This window comes from Corvus brachyrhynchos, unplaced genomic scaffold (genome assembly GCF_000691975.1).
Source record: "Corvus brachyrhynchos isolate BGI_N302 unplaced genomic scaffold, ASM69197v1 scaffold11, whole genome shotgun sequence".
Classification (NCBI taxonomy): Eukaryota; Metazoa; Chordata; class Aves; order Passeriformes; family Corvidae; genus Corvus; species Corvus brachyrhynchos.
In genome coordinates, this window is record NW_008236965.1 from 6,783,848 (window position 1) to 6,803,144 (window position 19,297).

The window sequence follows — 19,297 nt, forward strand, 5'->3', positions numbered from 1 at the left end:
CAGTGCTGCACCCTCTTGCGCTTTCATCAGCTCATAGGGAACCTCCCAAGCCTCAGTGGCTGAGATCAGGAGCAGCTCTCTGGGTGGTTTGGTGTTGGCAGGTAGGTTTTTTCTCCATCTTTCTTGTTTTACAGAGGACCTGGCACACTTCTTCTGTCCAGCCTGAAGTGCGAATAGCTAGCGAAAATGGGAGGGCAGCTAGAAAACCGCTCAGGGAATGGCCAGAGGTGAGATGTACATAAGGCAGCTGCAAAAGCCACCAGGGTGTAACCATGTGGGCACCTAACCTCAGCTTGAAAACAGAAGTGTGAACATTAGGGCTTGGACCACCTTGAAAAGACAATTTGATCAAGCTGTGGTGAGGAGAATAAACCACTTGTAAAGTAGCCTCTTCTTGGGCTACTCCAAGGATGAACATTGCTGATAATGAAGTCTGGATGTCCCCTGACCTGTCTGTTGCTGCAATGCAGCCCCTCTATGCCCCGTGGGATGTCTGGGAGGTTGGGATTCCTTCCCCAGGCACCAGAGCCATGGAGACCCTCCCCAGATGCAAAAGGGGCATATGGTCTCCTTCTGCATTGTTGTGGCTCTTGTGCCTACACCACGCAGAGGGAGAAGTTAAAGAGTTCTCCCTTTTTAGTACGTTTCCCCTGTGATTTATTAAGATCAGGTTGAATTTTAAGTTGCAGAAAAAATGTCCATCAGTAGTAACCACAATCACATTTTCTGCTGAAGTCTTCAGATGTGACCCAGAAACCTTATCAGAGAGCACTGGGCAGAGTGCCTGCTTAGCAAAACCCACTGCAGATACGTCCCAGTACTGCCATTTACAGGATGTCTGAGCTGTGCCTCAGCTATTTCAGATGACATGTATATATTTAATCCATGGCAGCATATTAGCAGATCAGACTTAGATTAATCAGGCTAAAGATAACTTTTGGACCTTTTCCACATCTAGGTCAGAGGAAAAGAAGGTAGATATTCATCTGTGCTACAACACTAGCTAGCACTGTGTAGCAGATGAAATTTTCAGGGATATCAGTCAAAGAAATACTGTAATAAGACTAAGGGAAGCAAAGTGAAAGGAGTGTGTATGTGTGCGTGTATGTCTTTATGTGTGTGCACAAATGCAATACAAGATTTTAATTTCCAGAAACTCTCAATTTCCAGTGAAATTCTCTCTGCTATTATAGCAGCAAATATGCAAATTTCCTTTATGCTAAAATATCCTCCTTTGTTTCCTTAGTGCCATAAAACAAACCCTGCCCACTGATATTATTACAGAAAACTACAGATAGAATAACAGTGCAGCTGTTCAAGGAAACCTTGCTGCATGTCAGGAACAGGCTTCATGTTTTCAGCCTTGGTGATGCCTGGAATAAGTCAACCAATGCATGGGAATTAGTTCCTTTAAAAATAGATTAGGTCACATTTAGGATGTTTAATGTGAAATGTTACTGTGGGTATTAATGGAGCACTTCTTTTCTGCAAATTAAAAACTGAGCTAGTGTTAATAAATCAAAGGAAACATTAAAATGCTCTTTAGCCTCTGCCAGTTTCCTTTTGAAAAGGCCTTTGAAAGACTATTATACACACAGATTCTGATGAGAGGAAAATTCTAAATGTTCTTTAGCAAATTCTTCATTTTTGACCTCACTTACTGCACTTGCAGCACCAGAAGGGTCAGTGATGAAACTTCTCATTGTGGTAATTCAAGAAAAAAAAGTCACCGGGCTCCAAAGTGAGAACCAAATGTGCCATAACAGCAGACAGATAAGATGTAGGCTGAGACCCTGCCCATATTGAAATTTTCACCGTCAACCTGTAACAGCTTGGCTTACATTGAAGGCCAGCATAAAAGTTTCTCTTAGTTTTGACTTGAGCTGCTATAAGGAAAAATTGTCAAGAAAAAGTACTTTTTCTTTTTTTAGCTTTGCTTCTTTCATGGATTAGTGGAAAACTGTGATATTCTTCCAAGCAGAAAGTATGCTTTCAGAGCCCTTTTATATGTAATGTAATACACATGGAAGGGGAACCCAATTTTCCTGCAGCAGGCAACCATTTCAGCTCTTGTTTTTTAAGCTAATGACTCAGTAACAGCCCTGCTCTTCACCCCTCCTCTGAAGAGCATCTTTGGCAAACCCCTGTTAGGAGCCTCATTGATTATGTCCCTCATCTCTCCCAGAGGATAGAGTTCATTAGCTTATTACAGGAAAAATGTGCTCACTCTCCTTTTCTAAAGGTTAATTAGCTCATCACAGACATTTGTCCATGCTGTCCTCCTTGGTCTCCCCCAAATGCAGCCATACATGTGTCCCTTTGAACTCCAAGCCATGGCTAAGAGGAAAACTTTAACCACACATTGGCAGTTTCTTCACTGCCAGACTCTCATGCCTTTTCATAACATCTCTGTTTGACAATGCAGAGAGAGGAGGAGGTAGTGTCTCCAGTGTAAATTAAGTGATTAGTGCTCTCATTTTCTCACTGGAAAACACTACCAAAGACTCTCTCTGGTTCCACATGCAACTATATGATTTCCTGTTTGGAGCATGGTGCCCAATCAAGTATTTTGCCATAGAATTTGGATTTTTATAATGGGGTTGCACCCAGCAGATGAGACAGAAGATATTCTGTAAATACATATTTTAGACTTGACTCATCTTTGATGAGTTCTCCTCCGTCCTGTTAGTCTGATCTGGGAGGCTGCTCTTGGCTGTTACTGGGCCATTTCCCACCCCTGGGAGTCCCCTTTCCTTGTTTTCCTTGGCTGGTCCTGCCCAGGGGACACTGTTGAGCACAGTAGGCTCCCGCCTCAGTCCAGGCTTGCGGAGCAGCCCAAGAAGGTGTCTGTGTTGATCATCTTATGCCCACACCTCCCCACTGCCTGTGCCCTTGAGCTCCCTTTCTTCTTGCACTAGCCCTTGTGGCTCTCAGATCCCTCACTGCATTCTTCTGGGTCAGGGAAAAACAATGTCCTGGCTGCTGCTACGACACATCCTCACACAAGGTTTTTAGCACTGATGCAAATACCAGTAATGCACTGAATTTACTTCATGTTTCATATATTGGCATAGCTCTTTTCTCTTTTGTACTAAAGGGAAAACAGGGAAGGTATTAGGATATGAATATGTGATTTCCAAACATGTCCAGCCACGGGCCTGACCCTGTGATGTCAAGGGTAGCACTCTTCATCACCTGAGGGGAAACGGATTCATGCCAAAGCAACGGTAAGGTGGAAATCTGTTGAGTCCTTCAACTGCTCTGTCTGAAGCACTTTCACTAAGCACTGCTATGGAATATACTGCCTGTGTGCACTCTCAGGGATCTTGCTGTTTTTCCTGTGGAAAGAGGAGGGATGCTACCAGCTGCCATCTTCCTGGCATGGCACCCACTGTCCACCATCTTCACAACAGGAACCCACTCTGCTGGACATCAGATTCAAGCCTTGTGATAATCTGAAGGAGCTGGTTTTGAATCAGTTGTACAGCTGTTCAGATGACGAGAGAGGATATTATATAATTTGTCCCAGTAAAATCCCATTTTTAGCAGAAATAAAATGAGATCAGGATTCATTACTTTCTTCCTAATATTGCCTCAACAGCATTTCTCCATAGCAAAGATAATTATTTAGCATGTTTATTTCAGTGTGTGTATATCACAGAGTCAGTTTTCCTAATTATTATCTGAGATGCTTATTTTGACTCAAGTTTCTATTCCTCCTGAGAGGAAGAGAGTTAATCCACTCTGAATATTTTCCCTCTCAGATTATTTCTAGTGCTTAGTGTTGGAAACCGATCCTTTATTAGGAACTGATCTAGAAGCTATTGAAGATTTTTTTTTTCCTTCTGCTTTCAGTAAGCACTGCACTGGATTTGGAAGTAAATTGGATGGATGAGCTTGTCTGGAACTGGTGAAGCTTCTCTTGTTCTGCAGCTAAGCCCTAAATGTGATGATACTTCACAATTGCCTTGCAAAATTAGGAAATGTATCTTCAAATGGCAAAAATATCTTCTTTTTATCTTCCTGTTAAACTAGAGAAGATTAATTTTTAATGTAAAATCTGTGAGGGGCATTTATGGACACAACATGTTCTTGCTTGGAGTATTTTCCCAAGCAGACATTTCTCTACGCAGCCTTGATTTTGGTTTTCTAGTTTTCCAAAACATTGTAAGACACAAACTTCTATGCCAAAAACCATTAGAATAAATTACTTTCAAAGTCTGGCAGAAGAGAATTTTCCACAGATACTACAATATAGATAACGAACACAAATACATTAAATAAAATTATTTTCATACTACTTTGTGTAATACAAAGCTCATCTTTGTACAAAGATTTTGTTTCTTTGTTTATTGCTGCGTTCTAATTTTAAATGAATTAGAAATCTGTGCATATGCTTTTTACAACCACACATTAAATATATTTCTTCATTTATTTAGAAATACATTTCCAAATACAGAAGTGCCACTGTTGGACTGAGTTGGATTTTTGAATAAGTTCACAAAATGCAACTTCCAGATGCAGATGCAGAATCCTGTTGCTGAGGCAGGCACCAATTCAGCCCAATGAAAGCCCTTCCCAGGAAATGCCCATGACCGTAATCTCAATAATTTCAGTAATATCAGCTACAAAAGACTGTAAGTTGTGGCTGGTTTGGGCAGCAGCTCCTGTGTCACCAATGTCAGGCACGTTTGCATAAAGATGAAGAGCTGTAGCAGTTCAGCCTGCAGTATACAAAAATCATTTTTCCATCAGCTCTTTCCTATTGCTTTCAACATCTCATGCTGGGAAAAAAAGGAATCAAAGTGAGAAAATCTCAATGTCTGTGGATGAGGTTCACTCTTACTCCTCACCTCTGTAGCAAATGAAAAAATCTGACCCCAGAGTCATTGCATATCCTGGAGTTGTCCTCCAGCAGTTATGAATTGCTGATACCTGATATTGGATACTCCAAAAACCTCTATTGCTACACCACCTTTGATTCAGTACATCACAAGTGATGGCTCTGACACCTAAAGAAATATGGAGAGAAAAAAACCAGGAAAGAGTAACAAAGAGATCTCTCATTTCATATTGCAACTTTTTTTATTTTTCACTTTCCTCCTAATGTAATAAGGTTTGTTTTAAAGATCTCTTTTATCAATTAGGCTTTATCACAGCACCTGACAGCATCTATCTGGTGAAAAATGGCTAAACATTTCCTCTTGAATATTGAACCACTCAGGTCCAGCCTGCAACAACAGGATGCCAATGATCTGACTTGATGTTGCATCCTTTAAAGATGTGCTTAAAGTTTTTTAAGATTTCTTGTTAAATTAGAAGTCATCATAATTGTTTTATAGCTAAATGCAAGTAGTTTAAATGCCCTAGGGCTTAATTTTATTTTACCAGCTAGAATTGTAGCATGCAGGCTTTCCAATATGTGTGGAAGCTCTTCAGAATTAATCCCAGGTCTCTTTCCTTCCATCCTGCTGTGTCTCCTGTTTCACAAAGGCTATTTGTCTGGGAGTTATTTTCTAAGCCATTCTTTTTTCTCTTGCAGTGGTGTCTTGAAATGAAACTGCTTCACTATTTAATACTGCTGCTTCCTTGAGAGCAAGATGACCATTTTTTGAGTCTTTTTTCTCTGTTAACCCTAATGAGAATTTGTTTAGGAAAGTAGTGTCCTCCTGTAAGTCCTGCTATCCTTGTTATTTGATGTTTTATCTGCACGCAGTTTCTCAACCAGTTTCTGGTGCCAGCCATGTTCTTTGAGAGAAGGTTCTTTAATAGATGGTCAGTATCAAACCATCTCTATGTCAGAGGGTTCACAGGCCACTAGCCAGCCTGTGGCAACTCTTCTCTATCATGTGGCCATTCCTAATTGCCGTGCTTGCTGGACCTTGTCCATCTGCATGCATTTTTTGTTTCCAAAATTTAGTTAGGTAATTTCAATATTCATGACTAATTGATTAATTGCCATGTAGCCATAAATTCTGTCTTCAAAAGAGAGAGAGAGAGACCTATTCAAATTTTATGCACAGATTATTCTGATGACTGGACCAAAGTTTATACAGAAGGCAACAGCAGAGCAATCTTCCCATGGATACTGTCAGCAAACCTCAATTCTGATCAGCAAGACATTTTATTAAACTATTTAGCAAATGCTAATAGCCAAGCACTGCAAAGAGCGCAGTTGAATTTGTGGTGTGGATGCTGGAGGAACATGAGCTTCACCACAGAAAGGGACACAAAGGTATCCATCAGCTGAGAGTAGGTTTGCATTCCTACTGCAGTGGTCTGCAGTCATTTGGGGCAACTGTGAGCAGCAGGCTCTGACATTCATTAGCAACACATCTGGGCACTGAGGATTAACCTAATCCTGGCATTACACCTTCATTAGAAGCAGAGTTTTTGGAACAAGGGGTTAGTAAAGTGAGCTCTGAATGTTTACATACCAGTGAAGGCTCCTAACTTCCCATACAAACATGATTTACAGCTGGGTGTCCTCACCCTGCCACAGTTCATGGTGCTAGGATTGTGCTGGAGTTTTCCTCTACTATATTATCCATAATCAAATACTGTTCCACTTTAAAAATGAATAAAAGCAAATCTGATCCTATAAAAATTGGAAATATTATGATACTTGAATTTGTATCAGAAGCTTTTTTCAAAGCAGAATAGTTTGGACAGTTGTTTTGAGTTCTCACTGGTTCCCCTTCCTGGGGCGGTCACATCTGGATTCACGTTCTCAATGAGATACAGGTGATGTTGCCAGTTCCGTCAGAAGTGTAAGCGACAGAAGAGTCTACAGAGCTCAGGAGGGTATGGGAAGATAAAATGCATGACTGGCTTTTTGCCATTAATTTATTGTTCAGGAATCAGAGTTGTCATGATCTCTAGATTCCCTCCCCTCTCCTGGAGAGGAACAAAGCCTGGCAGTTACAGGGAGCCATGTGGAGAGAGATGGGAACACAGACACACAAATACAGGCTCAGACAGGCTGTGGAACCTGTATCCTCTCAGCAGAAGCTGGTCCAGGAGTGAAAGCAGAGTGAGAGGTGCTGAAGGTTCAGTATGTCTCAGTACCACATCTCATTAGGACAGTGGGAAATAAATATCTGTACTGAGCGGCTACAGGGTGTGTATTTGAGCCTCACAAGGGAAGGGCAGAAAACTGAATGCAGTTTTTAATTTGCTTTTAAACTATTGGTCATTGCCATGACTACAAGAGGCACCTGGCATAGGCCAGCTCAGCATCTCCTTCAGCTCACCCAAGTGGTGAAGCTGTAAGAAAGTCAGAAGAAAGTTCAGGGTACCCTCAAGACAGGCACAGCACATGTGAGGCTGGGTTGTATTTCTTGCTGTGCAGGGATGTCGTGAGAGGGGAGCAGTGTCCCTCCTCCCCCAGGCCTGGCTCAGCACATACAAACGTTCTACAAATGCTCCCATCATATCCTAGCCACACTTCTGACACATTCTTTGACGTACTCCCAGGGGCTGCAATAGTCCCTTTGCTGCAGAATAGATAGCAAAAATTGGCGTGCTAAGTCAGGTCAGCAGAAGGCTGCTTGTCACTGTTTCTGCTGACAGAGAAGTGGAAAAGCTGGGGTCTGACATGGGCAGCCCTGCTGCTGCTGCTGCTGCTGCAAATGAAGAAAAGAGTGAAGAAATGTTAGTACCACATTTAGCTTTATTGAAATTGAACAAATACCTTTTTTAAATAAACCCTTTTACAGCAAGTGTAAAATTTTAATGTTTTACTCATCTTATGTTACAGGTTGTCTTCTTCCATGTAAGCAAAAATACCATCTTTTTTTCTTCTTTTTTTTTAAATTTTTTAAAATTTTCTACTTTAAAACATGTAGCAAGGATTTGAATAACGCAGATCTGGCACCAAAAGGTAACAGGTTCTGAAAATCACAGTACAGTTTTAAAATTCTTAGGTTAATTAATGATATTTAAAATGATAGCCACTTTGAGTAAAGATATAAATTAGAGGTCTGTAAACAAGTTGTGTTTACCTATAGAGCTATTGACTGCAGCTACAATGAGAGCGGTAATAGAAACTCAATGCTAAACTGAGCTACACCTTTGAGGAAACAAGTTCTTACTAAGTAGTGTGGTACAGGGCAGCACAATAGGTAAAATACAGTTTGGCACCTCAAGTTGCATGTAAAATCAGCAGAAATAAAATGAAGTAAGTGCACTGTCTCCCAACAGAAATAAACCAGGCAGTTTCACTGGTTTTGGAGTGTCAACTATCAAATAAATCACACGACGCACAAGTTCAACCCCAAAATTACAATTCTAGTAAAGCAAGATAATATTAAAATGCACACCCACAAGGATAGTAAAGTATAAATATTTTTTTTTTCTTTTCTTTTTTCCCTCTCCCCTATCAGTAGAAATAATTTACAACCCACAAAAGGACTCCTTGGTGAAACCACTACCTACAGACATGGTCATGGAATGTAGCTCAGTAGACTTGTTTCAAATAGAAAGGCAACATTATCCTGAAAAGTTTTGGTCCTCTTATAACTCACTGTACTGTAGCCACCACAGTCTCTTGATAGATGCTTTAGGAGAATTGTTTGTTTTCTGATTCTCTATTGTTCTGAAAGGTAATATCTTGGTGATAAAGCTGGGCAAAATTTGGCCCCAATTATAGGTATCTGATCAATGCTGAATCTGGAAGAATACACTAGGAGTACATAGGGGGAGCCTCTTGACTGGTCTCACAGCATATTTTGTCATGGAATCACTTTTCCTTCTACACTTCTTTTCCTCTTTGCTAATTTTTTCTCCAGTGTTCTGGGGGAGTGGGGAAGAAATCCTTAGTCCATATGACAACAGAAAGACATTTCACTGTTTATTTACATGTGGATCACTTTGGCTAAGAAGTCCTGGAGAACCAGAGTTGCCTATTTCTTGTGAATGTCCTCATGCCGTATAATTTTGTATGTAATCCAGTAAAAGATGTTGAAAATGAGGAAGGCGAGTGGGAACGCAGCACGGGATATTGTATCAATCCTTTTTGCACGGTCAACAAACTTCTTTTTGATGGACTCTGAATCCTTTGGGGGTACTGGGGGTGGGTTGGGTGGCGTAGCCTTGATTGCTGTGCCATCTTTGACTTGGAGGCAGTGGCCCATGCCATAGCCACTGAAATTGAATCGGCTGTCACGAGCAACTTCGTCTTCCTGGAGGATAAAGAAGACAAATAAGACACACAATCACCTGTCTATCGAGCATACCATATAGTTGAGCAGCTGAGGTGCACCCCTCCTAAGTACCTCAGCAGATCACCTGGTTAAGCAATGATACAAGGTTTGGGTTTTAATGACAAACAAGAAGTTAAAACCCATGTAAAAATATGTGAAAATCAGGTGACTTCCAGTGTTTGTGAATCGGAGCTTTAATTTTTCTAGCTATGTCTAAATCAAGTGCCCTGAGCAGCAAGCTGTATCCCAGCCCCACAGGGAAGAGATTTGACTCCACAGGTTTATCATTGCTCTCCTTGAGCTTTCTGTGGGGAGGAAACACGGTCATGTTGGTAGCAGGGTGTCTGCTCCAGCCAGGCTGAATTGAATGACCCAGAGATCCAGGGACCCAAGTTCATGGCAATGTGTTTCCATCGTTCGACCTAGCAGCAGCCTTACAGCTCCATCTCAAACCTACAAACAAGGGTAGATCATGGTCCCTCCTTGCTCACAGGAGTGCTCTGACAATCTATACTTCAAAGTGCACTGGGCAGTTGGATTTAGTGGGAGCTGGGAGTCAGGTGCAGTAGCATGAGCTAATGTAGCAGCACCCTGCAGAAATCCATTCACTCTTGTCTGAGTGGGTGATATTTGTTTTCGGAGAGGTGAGTAACTACCATGGAACTTTATCACTATAATAACTGTGTGATGAAAGGCTTGTGACTATGCTGGTAAATTCTGCCTGAAGTTTCTCCTGTCTGACAGCACAGTAATACACAAGTTAACAGTCACTGGCAGCTCTCCATGAAGGATTCAAAACCAACAGACAAAGCAGCTCTATTCTTTTTCATTCCAGCAGGGATGAATTGTAAGTTCAGGAGCTTGTTCTAGTTAAAGACCTTTTCTTTGACTGACAGATGCTTCACTGTTGACAGAAAATGACCACTTCTTGGGTTGACAAGGAGCCCAATCCCTCATAGGAAATGCTCCCTTATATCTCTTACTAAACCACAGCCTTCTGAATTTAACAGAGCATCAAAAACTCCAAGAAAAAAAAGCATCACAGCAGCAAGTTATTGAATAATGAGTATATTGGCTGAACTTGGGGGTGGGAAGAGAGGATAATTTGCATCTATTCAGGATGTAAATCACTGCTCCTTCACAGAAGAACCTCTTTCAATAGTTGCATTTTTCTCTCTCCCCAGCTTCAGCATTGGAATTAAATATATCACCCAACTTGCTCTCCTTACCTTGGAGTTGACATGCAAAGGTGAATAACCAGTAGTGTGATTCAAGGCTACCAAATGAGAAATAGTCTCTCTGACTGCTTATGGCATTGAATGTTTATGGAAGGAGGGTAGGCCGTAAACAGTGCGTTGGAGACCCTGTCACTTCAGCCTGAAGGACTTTCCCACAGTGTATCCATAAACAGGTGGGACATTGTGTCATTGCAAGGCTGTTTGAGCACTTATCCAGGGCTTATAACCTTTTCATTTCAAAAGTTCACCATCAGTAAGACAAAGACGGATGGTCCTCTCCTTTTTCAATTTTAATTATTTGCAGTTTGCAGTACCTCTGAAAACTCTGCTTGTCCTAGTGATTATAAGTATGTAAAGTATTTTAAAGATGAACCCACTGAGGCGTAAGTTCTGGACAGCCTTATTAGGCAAGGCTTTTCTTGCATGACTTAATGACTTAATAACACTACCAAGTCCCCCAATAATACAGGGAGATGCCTTCCTCTCAGTGTTTTTCATTTTACTGAGTTTGAATGATAAAATGCATGCCCAGGACATGAGAGGTGATTAAAAAGGGTAACAGATTTTCAGCAGCTGTGTTGCCATATGTACTTCATTCATTTTTTAAAAATTTAATTTCTGTTGCTCCTGAGAGATCTGTGGTAAGAATAAAAAGTACTGAGCTCAACACAAGCTTGGAGAGTCCTGACTTCCACTGTGCCCTGGTGGGTCACAGCTTTGTCACATGGGGCTGAGCAATTCATCTTCAATGTCACAGCCTTCCTTTTGGGCTTACACTGTGGCAACTTGAGCGGGAAGCCACCTGAGATTAGGGACAGGGATGTTTAAATCAAATTCTTTTAGGTATTCAGCACCCAGATTTTAACTGTAAGAAACCACTTATGTCCCAATGGGATCTAGAGCCCTGCTTTTCCCACCCAGACCATTGTCTGTGTCACTTCTTTCTCACAAAAGCCAGAGGGAAGCGTGTCCAGTCCCTATGTTAGTTTTTTATTTAGGACTGCAGTAGATGTTATTTACCCTGGGTACAAGAGGTACAGCATTCATGAGGGGTATGAGTGATACATGCTCAGTTTCCCTTTCTGCTTCAGCAGATTTGAATCTCCTTCTCCCTGATAAATATCTGGAGAAGTTTGTTACTGTTTTCCCAACATGGAGCTGTTGGCTGGTTGCAAAACGAATATGTGTTTATGTAGGGGTTTTTTAACCTGCATCAGAAAAACCTTTTTCAAAGACTAAATAATCGATTAAGAATATAGCATTGTGTTGCTATTTCAACTTGTTACTGTCTGATATTATGGATTTACACAAACACAGCACTAGAGACACCTATGCTGTAGCTGTTGGGATCATTTAAGTACCATCAGAAGCAAGGAAAGCCAGAGTCCTTACAGCCTGACCTCCAACCCTGGAGATACCACAGCTCCATAACCACCATGGGACTTTTAACAGTAAAATCCCCCAGCAGCTGAAGGGGCTTTGCAGTCTGGCATGTGCCTGCACTCTGAGCACAGCCAGGTCTCACAGGCAAGACCTGACCCCATCAGAGCTCTCCTACCTTACCAGACATCACCTGACCTCAGGGTGGTGAGATCTCTGCCCTTTCCAATGAAACTGGCTAATAGTGTTGAAAGTTAACAATGTAAGTCTGGACATATCAAGACCCACGTCTGTGCTAAGAGGATACTTTTCCCATGAGACTGCAGAAGTGGGGTTGTGTCCTTTTGACCCTTTGAGCCCCTAAACTGATTCCACCCAAAATGAAGCAGAGAGGACAGAAAGGCTTCCTCCATGCTGCTGAGGGGAGCTAGGGAATCAGCCCATGTGCTGGAAGTTCATTGTCCATGCTGCTTGTGGGTTAGCTCACTCTGGGGTGGATGATACCAAAAAGCTGTATCCCAGACAAATCTGCTCCACTGGGTGTTGATGCTACACACTGCCATCATGAGCCATGGTGATATCTGGCCTCAGGAACAATAAAATCCTCCATCTGATTTACTTTAGCATTATGGATGTAATTAAAAAAATCTGTCTCTAAACCACCATAATCTTATGACAAAACTACAATTTGACATTTCAGGTAATCTTCCAACATCCTGTTACATATAAAGGACCTGGGGGAATAGTCACAGAGAAAGAAAAAAATTTATACACTTTGATAAAGAAACTTTTTTTAAATTACATTTCAAAATGTGAGATGAAGAACTGACCTCAAGTGCTTTCCCTCAAGTAGTGGATATGTCTTCCTTTAACCTAGAGGGTTGGTGAGCTACTGAGTGACTTACCTTGGTACCTTCTGGTGGGGTTGCAGAGTCACTCTTCATTCTCAAGGTCATATTCGGTTCATACCATCTGACATATCTACCATGGACACTCATCCATTGACAGTCTTCAACCTGTTCACTAGCTTAGTCACTGATAAAATAGTCCAAATGACTTTTTCAAACATCTCTATCATTATTTTAATCAGACCACCCTTAAAACTTATTAATTTTAACCTGGAGAGGATGTCACTTGCATAAATCCCAAAATATTTATGTGTTTACAGATTTTAAAACCAAAATCAAAGAGCAGCTGGAAGACAATGGACATCAACTGGAGTGGCAGAATCCACTGCCATTGAAGTCATTAACTTTATCCTTCTAAAGGGATGTGAAGTGTTACATAATATGGAGTCACAACTCCGTCTGTCTTTGATTAAGGCATAGGGAAAAGGGTCATAAGCTAGTATGAGAAACAGAAAAGAAATAAATAGCAAGATGAAAGTGTTCTTTTGATAGTTTTCTTTCAGGTGTTCACATCCTGAGTATTTTAGAAGACTTATCCTTTGAAAGCTAATTATATTTCCTGAGATTTGAGCAAATGCTTTCTATAGATGCTTTTTCAACAACATACATTTATGTGTCTTGTCTACGATGTCATAATGAACAGGCTTAGGTATTGGCTTTAAACAATTTCCATCAAACAAGAATTACGTATTTTTCTCAAATTTAACTACCATTTATGAATTTAGTGATTTTTTTGTGCTGTACGAAGTGATGGCATTAAAGTCTCTTGACTTAGCTTTACAGTAAGCAACATATAAATGGGGGTAATACTTCTGAAATGGCTTTTTTCATCTTTCATTTTTGTAAAGCTTTTATTTCTACTTCATCAGGTCTGGAATGTATTTCATACTACTAGTTTCATACCAAAGCAATCAGAAATAGGGAAAACACTTCAGAAAATCTAACCCATTCAATGCCTTCCAAGCACAGCCTTCTGTACAATGCATTTTGAAGTGCTTTGTCTTCACCACTTTTAAATGCTTATTGCCAGCATTGACTCAGTTTTAACAATGAGGAAAATGACAGAGAGGCTGGCTTCAAACAGTGTATTTAATTTACTCTCTCATGTGATTTATTCTTTTAATTTTGCTACTCTTTTTCCAACATATGGTGGAAAAACTATTTAAAAGACTATCTGGTTTAATTAAATTTCAAGGACATAGATGATTAATTTTAGGTATAGGATAGAGAACATCAGAGAAATTTTCCTTTTGGTATTCATAAGCACAAAGTTAGAAACCCAGAATCAATTCAGACTTGAATGCAAAATGGAATCATTAGGGAATGGGCACCAAAATACCTTTGGAGATTTCATTCTTAAATCATCTTTATGACTTTGAGACACCTCCCATCTCTCAGTACTTTACAGAATTCACGGTGTGGTTTTGCAGACAGTCATGCTTACATGGTTTCAGTTCTCAGGAGTCATTGAGTATGTGGACAAAGATGGTTCAGCTGAGAAGCATATTTGGACTTTCAAATCCCCTTTGGTTCCTCACAGAAGCCTCTTACAAAATTCAATTCAATTCAATTCAATTCAATTGTAAGGAGATGAGAGGGAAGGTCTTTTCATAGGCTAACTGTCTAAAAGGCAGTAATGGAGTTTAGGAGTAAAAGATCGATTCCATAACTGGGGGATACGCGGAGGGGATCTCTGAGAATCTGTGTGAGAACCCCTCAGAAGGAATTGAGTTATAAATAAGCTGGGACAAAGGTTGCCAAGGGAAGGTACACAGGTGAAACACAATATTCAAAGCAGACAAAGTTAAGCCAGGCTTTCCAGAAGGCTTCTAAAAGCTGAGTGACTAAGTAACAAAATGGCAGTAAATGAAATACAGGATTTATAAGTGCAAGGTAAAGCATTGCAGAAGACAACCCTAATTATACATAGAAGGTAGTGGGCTCAGAATGGTTTGGGGTTTTTTTCTCATGTGGGAGTTTGGGAAATTACCACATATATGATTCTGACAACATTAGTCTTCTGCTAAGCAGCAGACAGGCAAGGGGCAAACAAAACAGAAAATGCCATTCTGCCATTTCATCTACTCACAGTGCAATCAGTTTTTGGACACAAGAGGTATTTCTGGTCACTCAAACCTAGTGAAGACATAGCGGAAGTAGATAAAATACAGAGAAGAGCAGCAAGGATGATAAAAGCCTTTTTTTGCACAAGGAAGAAGAAAATTAATGAGATCCCCCTCATCTTAGAAAAGCTGTGTTTGGAAGATGATATCACAGGATACTAACAAACTTCTCTGATTTCTTGCTGCCTGAAAAGCTCTGGATCCCAGCTCACCTATGCCAGATGTCATTCCCACTTCTCCTTAATCCAGACTTCAGAGGAGCGGAAGGTGATGTAAAATTGTCACCTTCTCACCTCAATCCTGCCCAAAGTATAGACCAAATACTTCCCAGGATTTTGTTTAAACATTGTTTTTCCTAAATATTCATCAAGACATTTAATCAAAAACACAAACAGTCTCTGACCAATCCTACTGCAAGATGACACTCCATCAGGACCCATGATTCTGCATGTGACAGGGGCATTCACCCTGTTTCTGCCTCTCTTAACAGCAATTTTCCTGCTCACTGAGGTTTGCTTTTGGTCTCATTTGAACCCTCATGCCTTATGGAATCTAAGTAAAACAGACCTTGTATTATAAAAAGACATTTTAATTAATGGAAGAGGAATTGGTCATTGTTGTCTTTGGTGAGGATTTCCAATGGACGAATTTAGATTTGCTTTGGAAATCTGTGTTTAGTAGTATGTCCTGTTTCCAATAAACAGCAGAAAAGTCTCTGAAGCATGAGTGATTTACTTACTCAGTCTGTAAGAACAGCAAGTGAACTGTTGCTAATGCAATAATGAAATAGTAGTTAATGCGGCTTCGCCCTTTTCAAGAAGGAATTGAACATTATCCAACTGAAAGAGTAACATAATTTAAACATGTTGTGAGCAAAAATGTTTTCCTGGCTTGAAATATCTTTAAGTAGAATCTAAATTTTTCAAGAATTAGTTTAATAATATGGATTATACAGTCGGTAAGGGTGACTGGCTTCTTAAAAAAAAAAAATCCTTTTTCTTTAATAAAGAAAGGCTTTAATCTCTAAATTTTGCAAACACAATTAATGAAAACTTCTTACTCAATTTCAATTTTTATATATAATACAATTAATGTGTTAATTTTGGGGGAGGGAGAACCAGATGAACTACTGTTTTGCAAAGCATCATAAATGTTATGATAGAGAGTCATTCCTCCTAAAAAAACAGATTATTGATTCCTGACACAGTCTTGATTTCCTGGTTCTCCTTTATTTTAAATGAAAGTAATGCCTTAAAATACCCACATATGATGATCTGTGAGTCTTACAGGTATAATTTGACTGGATATTAAATTCTCTTGGGACAGTAAAGTCTGGAGATTTGACTGCTCTTGGGTAACTTCTGCCAGTCTCTCTCCAAAGAAAAAAAGAGGTTGGCCAGTATATCAGTGGGAATGGCACATTATTTTGTTCTACATCAGACAAATATATGTTAGTGACCTGGATTTGAAGGATAATCTGCTCTGACCAGAAATCTGTTGGATAAAGGGCAACTGACTTCTGCTCATTCTGTCTGCATGCAGGGCTGAGTAAAACGCAAAGCTGGCGTTTGAAATGTGACTATTTCATCTAGAACATGAAATATCTGTTAATGGGCACATCAAACTAAACAATGTAAAGCAAGACTACATTTGTTAAATTTTTAGAAGATCAAAAACCTAAAACATCAATGGAAATGTACCTAAAATTCACTTGCTCCATTTTCTTCTGCTTTCTGCAAGATGTCTGCCTCAGGAGAGATGTGCAGACTCTCACCTGCCCCCTTGCAGCAGTCTTCAAGCCCAAGCCTCAGCCTACAGTGCTCTCCCTCCCTGAAACCTGCTGCAGGGCCAACATCACAGGACAAGGGCACACAGTGTCCCCAGGTGTGTGACAGGTGTGGGGGAACTGCCACCACAACAGGTGGGGCACCCACGCTCAAATACCCCAGTCACAGACAGGAATATCTCAGCATCCTACTCCACAGGATTTTTCACATCAGGTTCTCTGGTCCTTTTCTCAAAGCAGATTTAAATACTTTGGGGACGATGATTTTTATCACACCTTTGTAAAATTTCTCAGTGGCCTCTGCCTTAACTGTAATTGTCCTAGGAGACTTTGCTAGACCATTCCTGTGCCGTGGCTGTGCCATTTCAGAGTACCTCATTAGCCAGTCAGTCAAAATTAAAAAAGAAAAAAAGGCCATACAGGGCCCATAAACAGCACCCATGATTGGAGTCATGCAGATTACCCTCTAGAACAGTATATTGCTGGGGATGTTTTATGGCTCAGGTTTTGATTGCCTCAGCTCTCCCACTTCTTGGGGCTGATCTGCAGCCCACGCTGCAGGCACCGTCCTCCCTGCCTGGGCCAGGGATGGGGATGAAGTGCTGGGACCTGTGGCATCTGCACTCCTTGCTGAGGTCTCCTGCTTGGCGCCAGGAAGGGGCAGAGGAAGGAGATGGGCAAAGGGAAGGAAGAGGAAAAGGCTTTTTGCCTCTCTGGTGGTGGATTCTCTCCTCCAAGCCATTTTCTACAACAAACACCCAGAACAAATCCCAGCAAATGCAGACAGAGTTTACCAGGGCTTTCTCAGACATTCATGCATTTAATTTATGCAAATACTGAACAAAATGAATTAAATATTGCAAATTACTTTAATAATTTAAATTCTGTAGCTAAAAATAGTCAAGAATATTTGAATAATCTTAAAGTGTTCACATGCAAATTTTATAAATTTGGGGGGGAAGGCTATGGGGGTTTTTTTGTTTGTTTCCTTGGTTTTGGGTTTGAGTGGTTTTTGTTCCTGAAGGGACAAGCCTTTCTTTTCCAGTTATCAGTTCTTAATACTAGGCTTCCAATAAATAACGTTTTGGGGTTGATTTTATTTTCTTATCTTCTATTACACAAGTTACCCTTTCTGGCTTTCCACATAATTTAGTTCTTGTTGTTAGTCAAGATCTCAGTCTAGATTTCTCTAGCTATTCTTACATAGGTCCAAAGCATCATTGAGTTAAACAAAATATTTGCCTGCTATCTGCCCTTCAAACTTGTTTCCAAAATTAAATTTTGCATCTTAGAAACATCTTGACTACTTGAATGTATTAGAAATTTACTACACATATAGACTTCTGTATTTTCATTTTTATTTGCTTCTATGAGGATTGCTCTATAAAATTCTGATATTATTTATTCTCAGGAAAATGAACATTCATCATGAGGTAAAAATTGATGACACTCAATGCTATAGCAACTTGACAGTACAATCTCTACACAGAATTGTTGGGGTGTTCTTTTCTCATCTGATAAGTAATAAATCCACAACTTCTACATGGTCATTGGAAGTATGCATATAGTGGAAATTACATAATATTTCATTTAAAATGGGTTTGATAGGTTTTCTTTTGCTGTATTACACACACACACAGACACAGACACAAGAGTGTACACAGTCACACAGTCTGCATGCACCCATCCATGGAGATATTTGTACCTACATATAGATGTGGGCATCTACTTAATCTAGTCCTCTAATGTATTCCCTGAAGGCATTAGTTAGTGGCAAGTTCACCTAGTGAGAATGTTTTTATTCCATTTTAAGATTGGAAGCACTCTCCAGAGCATTTATTAATTATTAATTTTTAGTAACTTCTCAAAATGCTAACTTTTATGCTAGCTTTTCCCCCACAGTAGTTCTGAGGAGCAAGGATACAGAACACATGGGCAAGGGCCATTAAACCTTCCCTCTCTGTCCATAAACAGGCTCTTTGGTGGGGTGCTGGCATTCCTCCAGAAGGACCATCTGCCCAGGCCAGTAGCTAAGCAACAGATCTCCTGGTGATGGCCTTTTATTACTTGGCAACACTGATAAAAGGATAACCTGAAACGAGAGATTTAACTGTGTATGAGAAAAGTCAGTACTGAGAGGTACACACAGATGAAATGTGGAAGAATGGCTATAGCACTGGAAAGGGTATTCTTGGGAGAAAATCTCAGATACTTATGGGAACTCAAGTTTTGTTCAAGAATATCAAGGAAAACAGGAGAAGAAATGCCCAATCAATTTATCTAAAAGAGCGCACAAGAATAACGCAAAAATAAAAGGTTGCTATACCAGTCATCTTCCGGAGATGTTCATGTTGTATATTTCATCTTTTATGTCCTGGAGTAATTCTAAACCAGTGTTTGCAGTACCAGAGCCCTGGAGAAGCCTGTCATTAGGTACATGGAAGAGGTCAGGACTCACCGTGACTGCCTACAACCTCCTGACCTTGAGGTTCCAGCTTTGAGAAGGGATGACACCAGAGGAAGGATTGTATTCAGAAAATATACCAATAAGCCAAGGAATGAAGCAAAGCAAGAGCCCCCTGAGAGAAAGGGAGACCTTGCAGCACAGGTTTCTTCTTCACTGAACATCCAAGAGCATCATAAGCACCAGGCAGGAGCA

At 40.4% G+C, this 19,297-nt stretch overlaps 1 protein-coding gene across 6 annotated transcripts in view; it reads right to left on the reverse strand.

The window, feature by feature from the left end:
* Positions 1–7,652: 7,652 nt before the first annotated feature.
* Positions 7,653–19,297, reverse strand: part of GLRA2 (glycine receptor alpha 2) — a 124,530-nt gene continuing 112,885 nt past the window's right edge. For 5 of the 6 annotated variants that reach the window (XM_017728484.1, XM_017728482.1, XM_008629275.2 and 2 more), the window contains one exon: positions 7,653–9,182. In XM_017728484.1, the coding sequence (XP_017583973.1) occupies positions 8,904–9,182 (279 nt within the window). In that variant the 3' untranslated portion in view covers positions 7,653–8,903. Of the gene's footprint in view, positions 18,731–19,297 lie in introns of all 6 variants that reach the window. The other variant, XM_017728486.1, reaches the window with a different exon arrangement.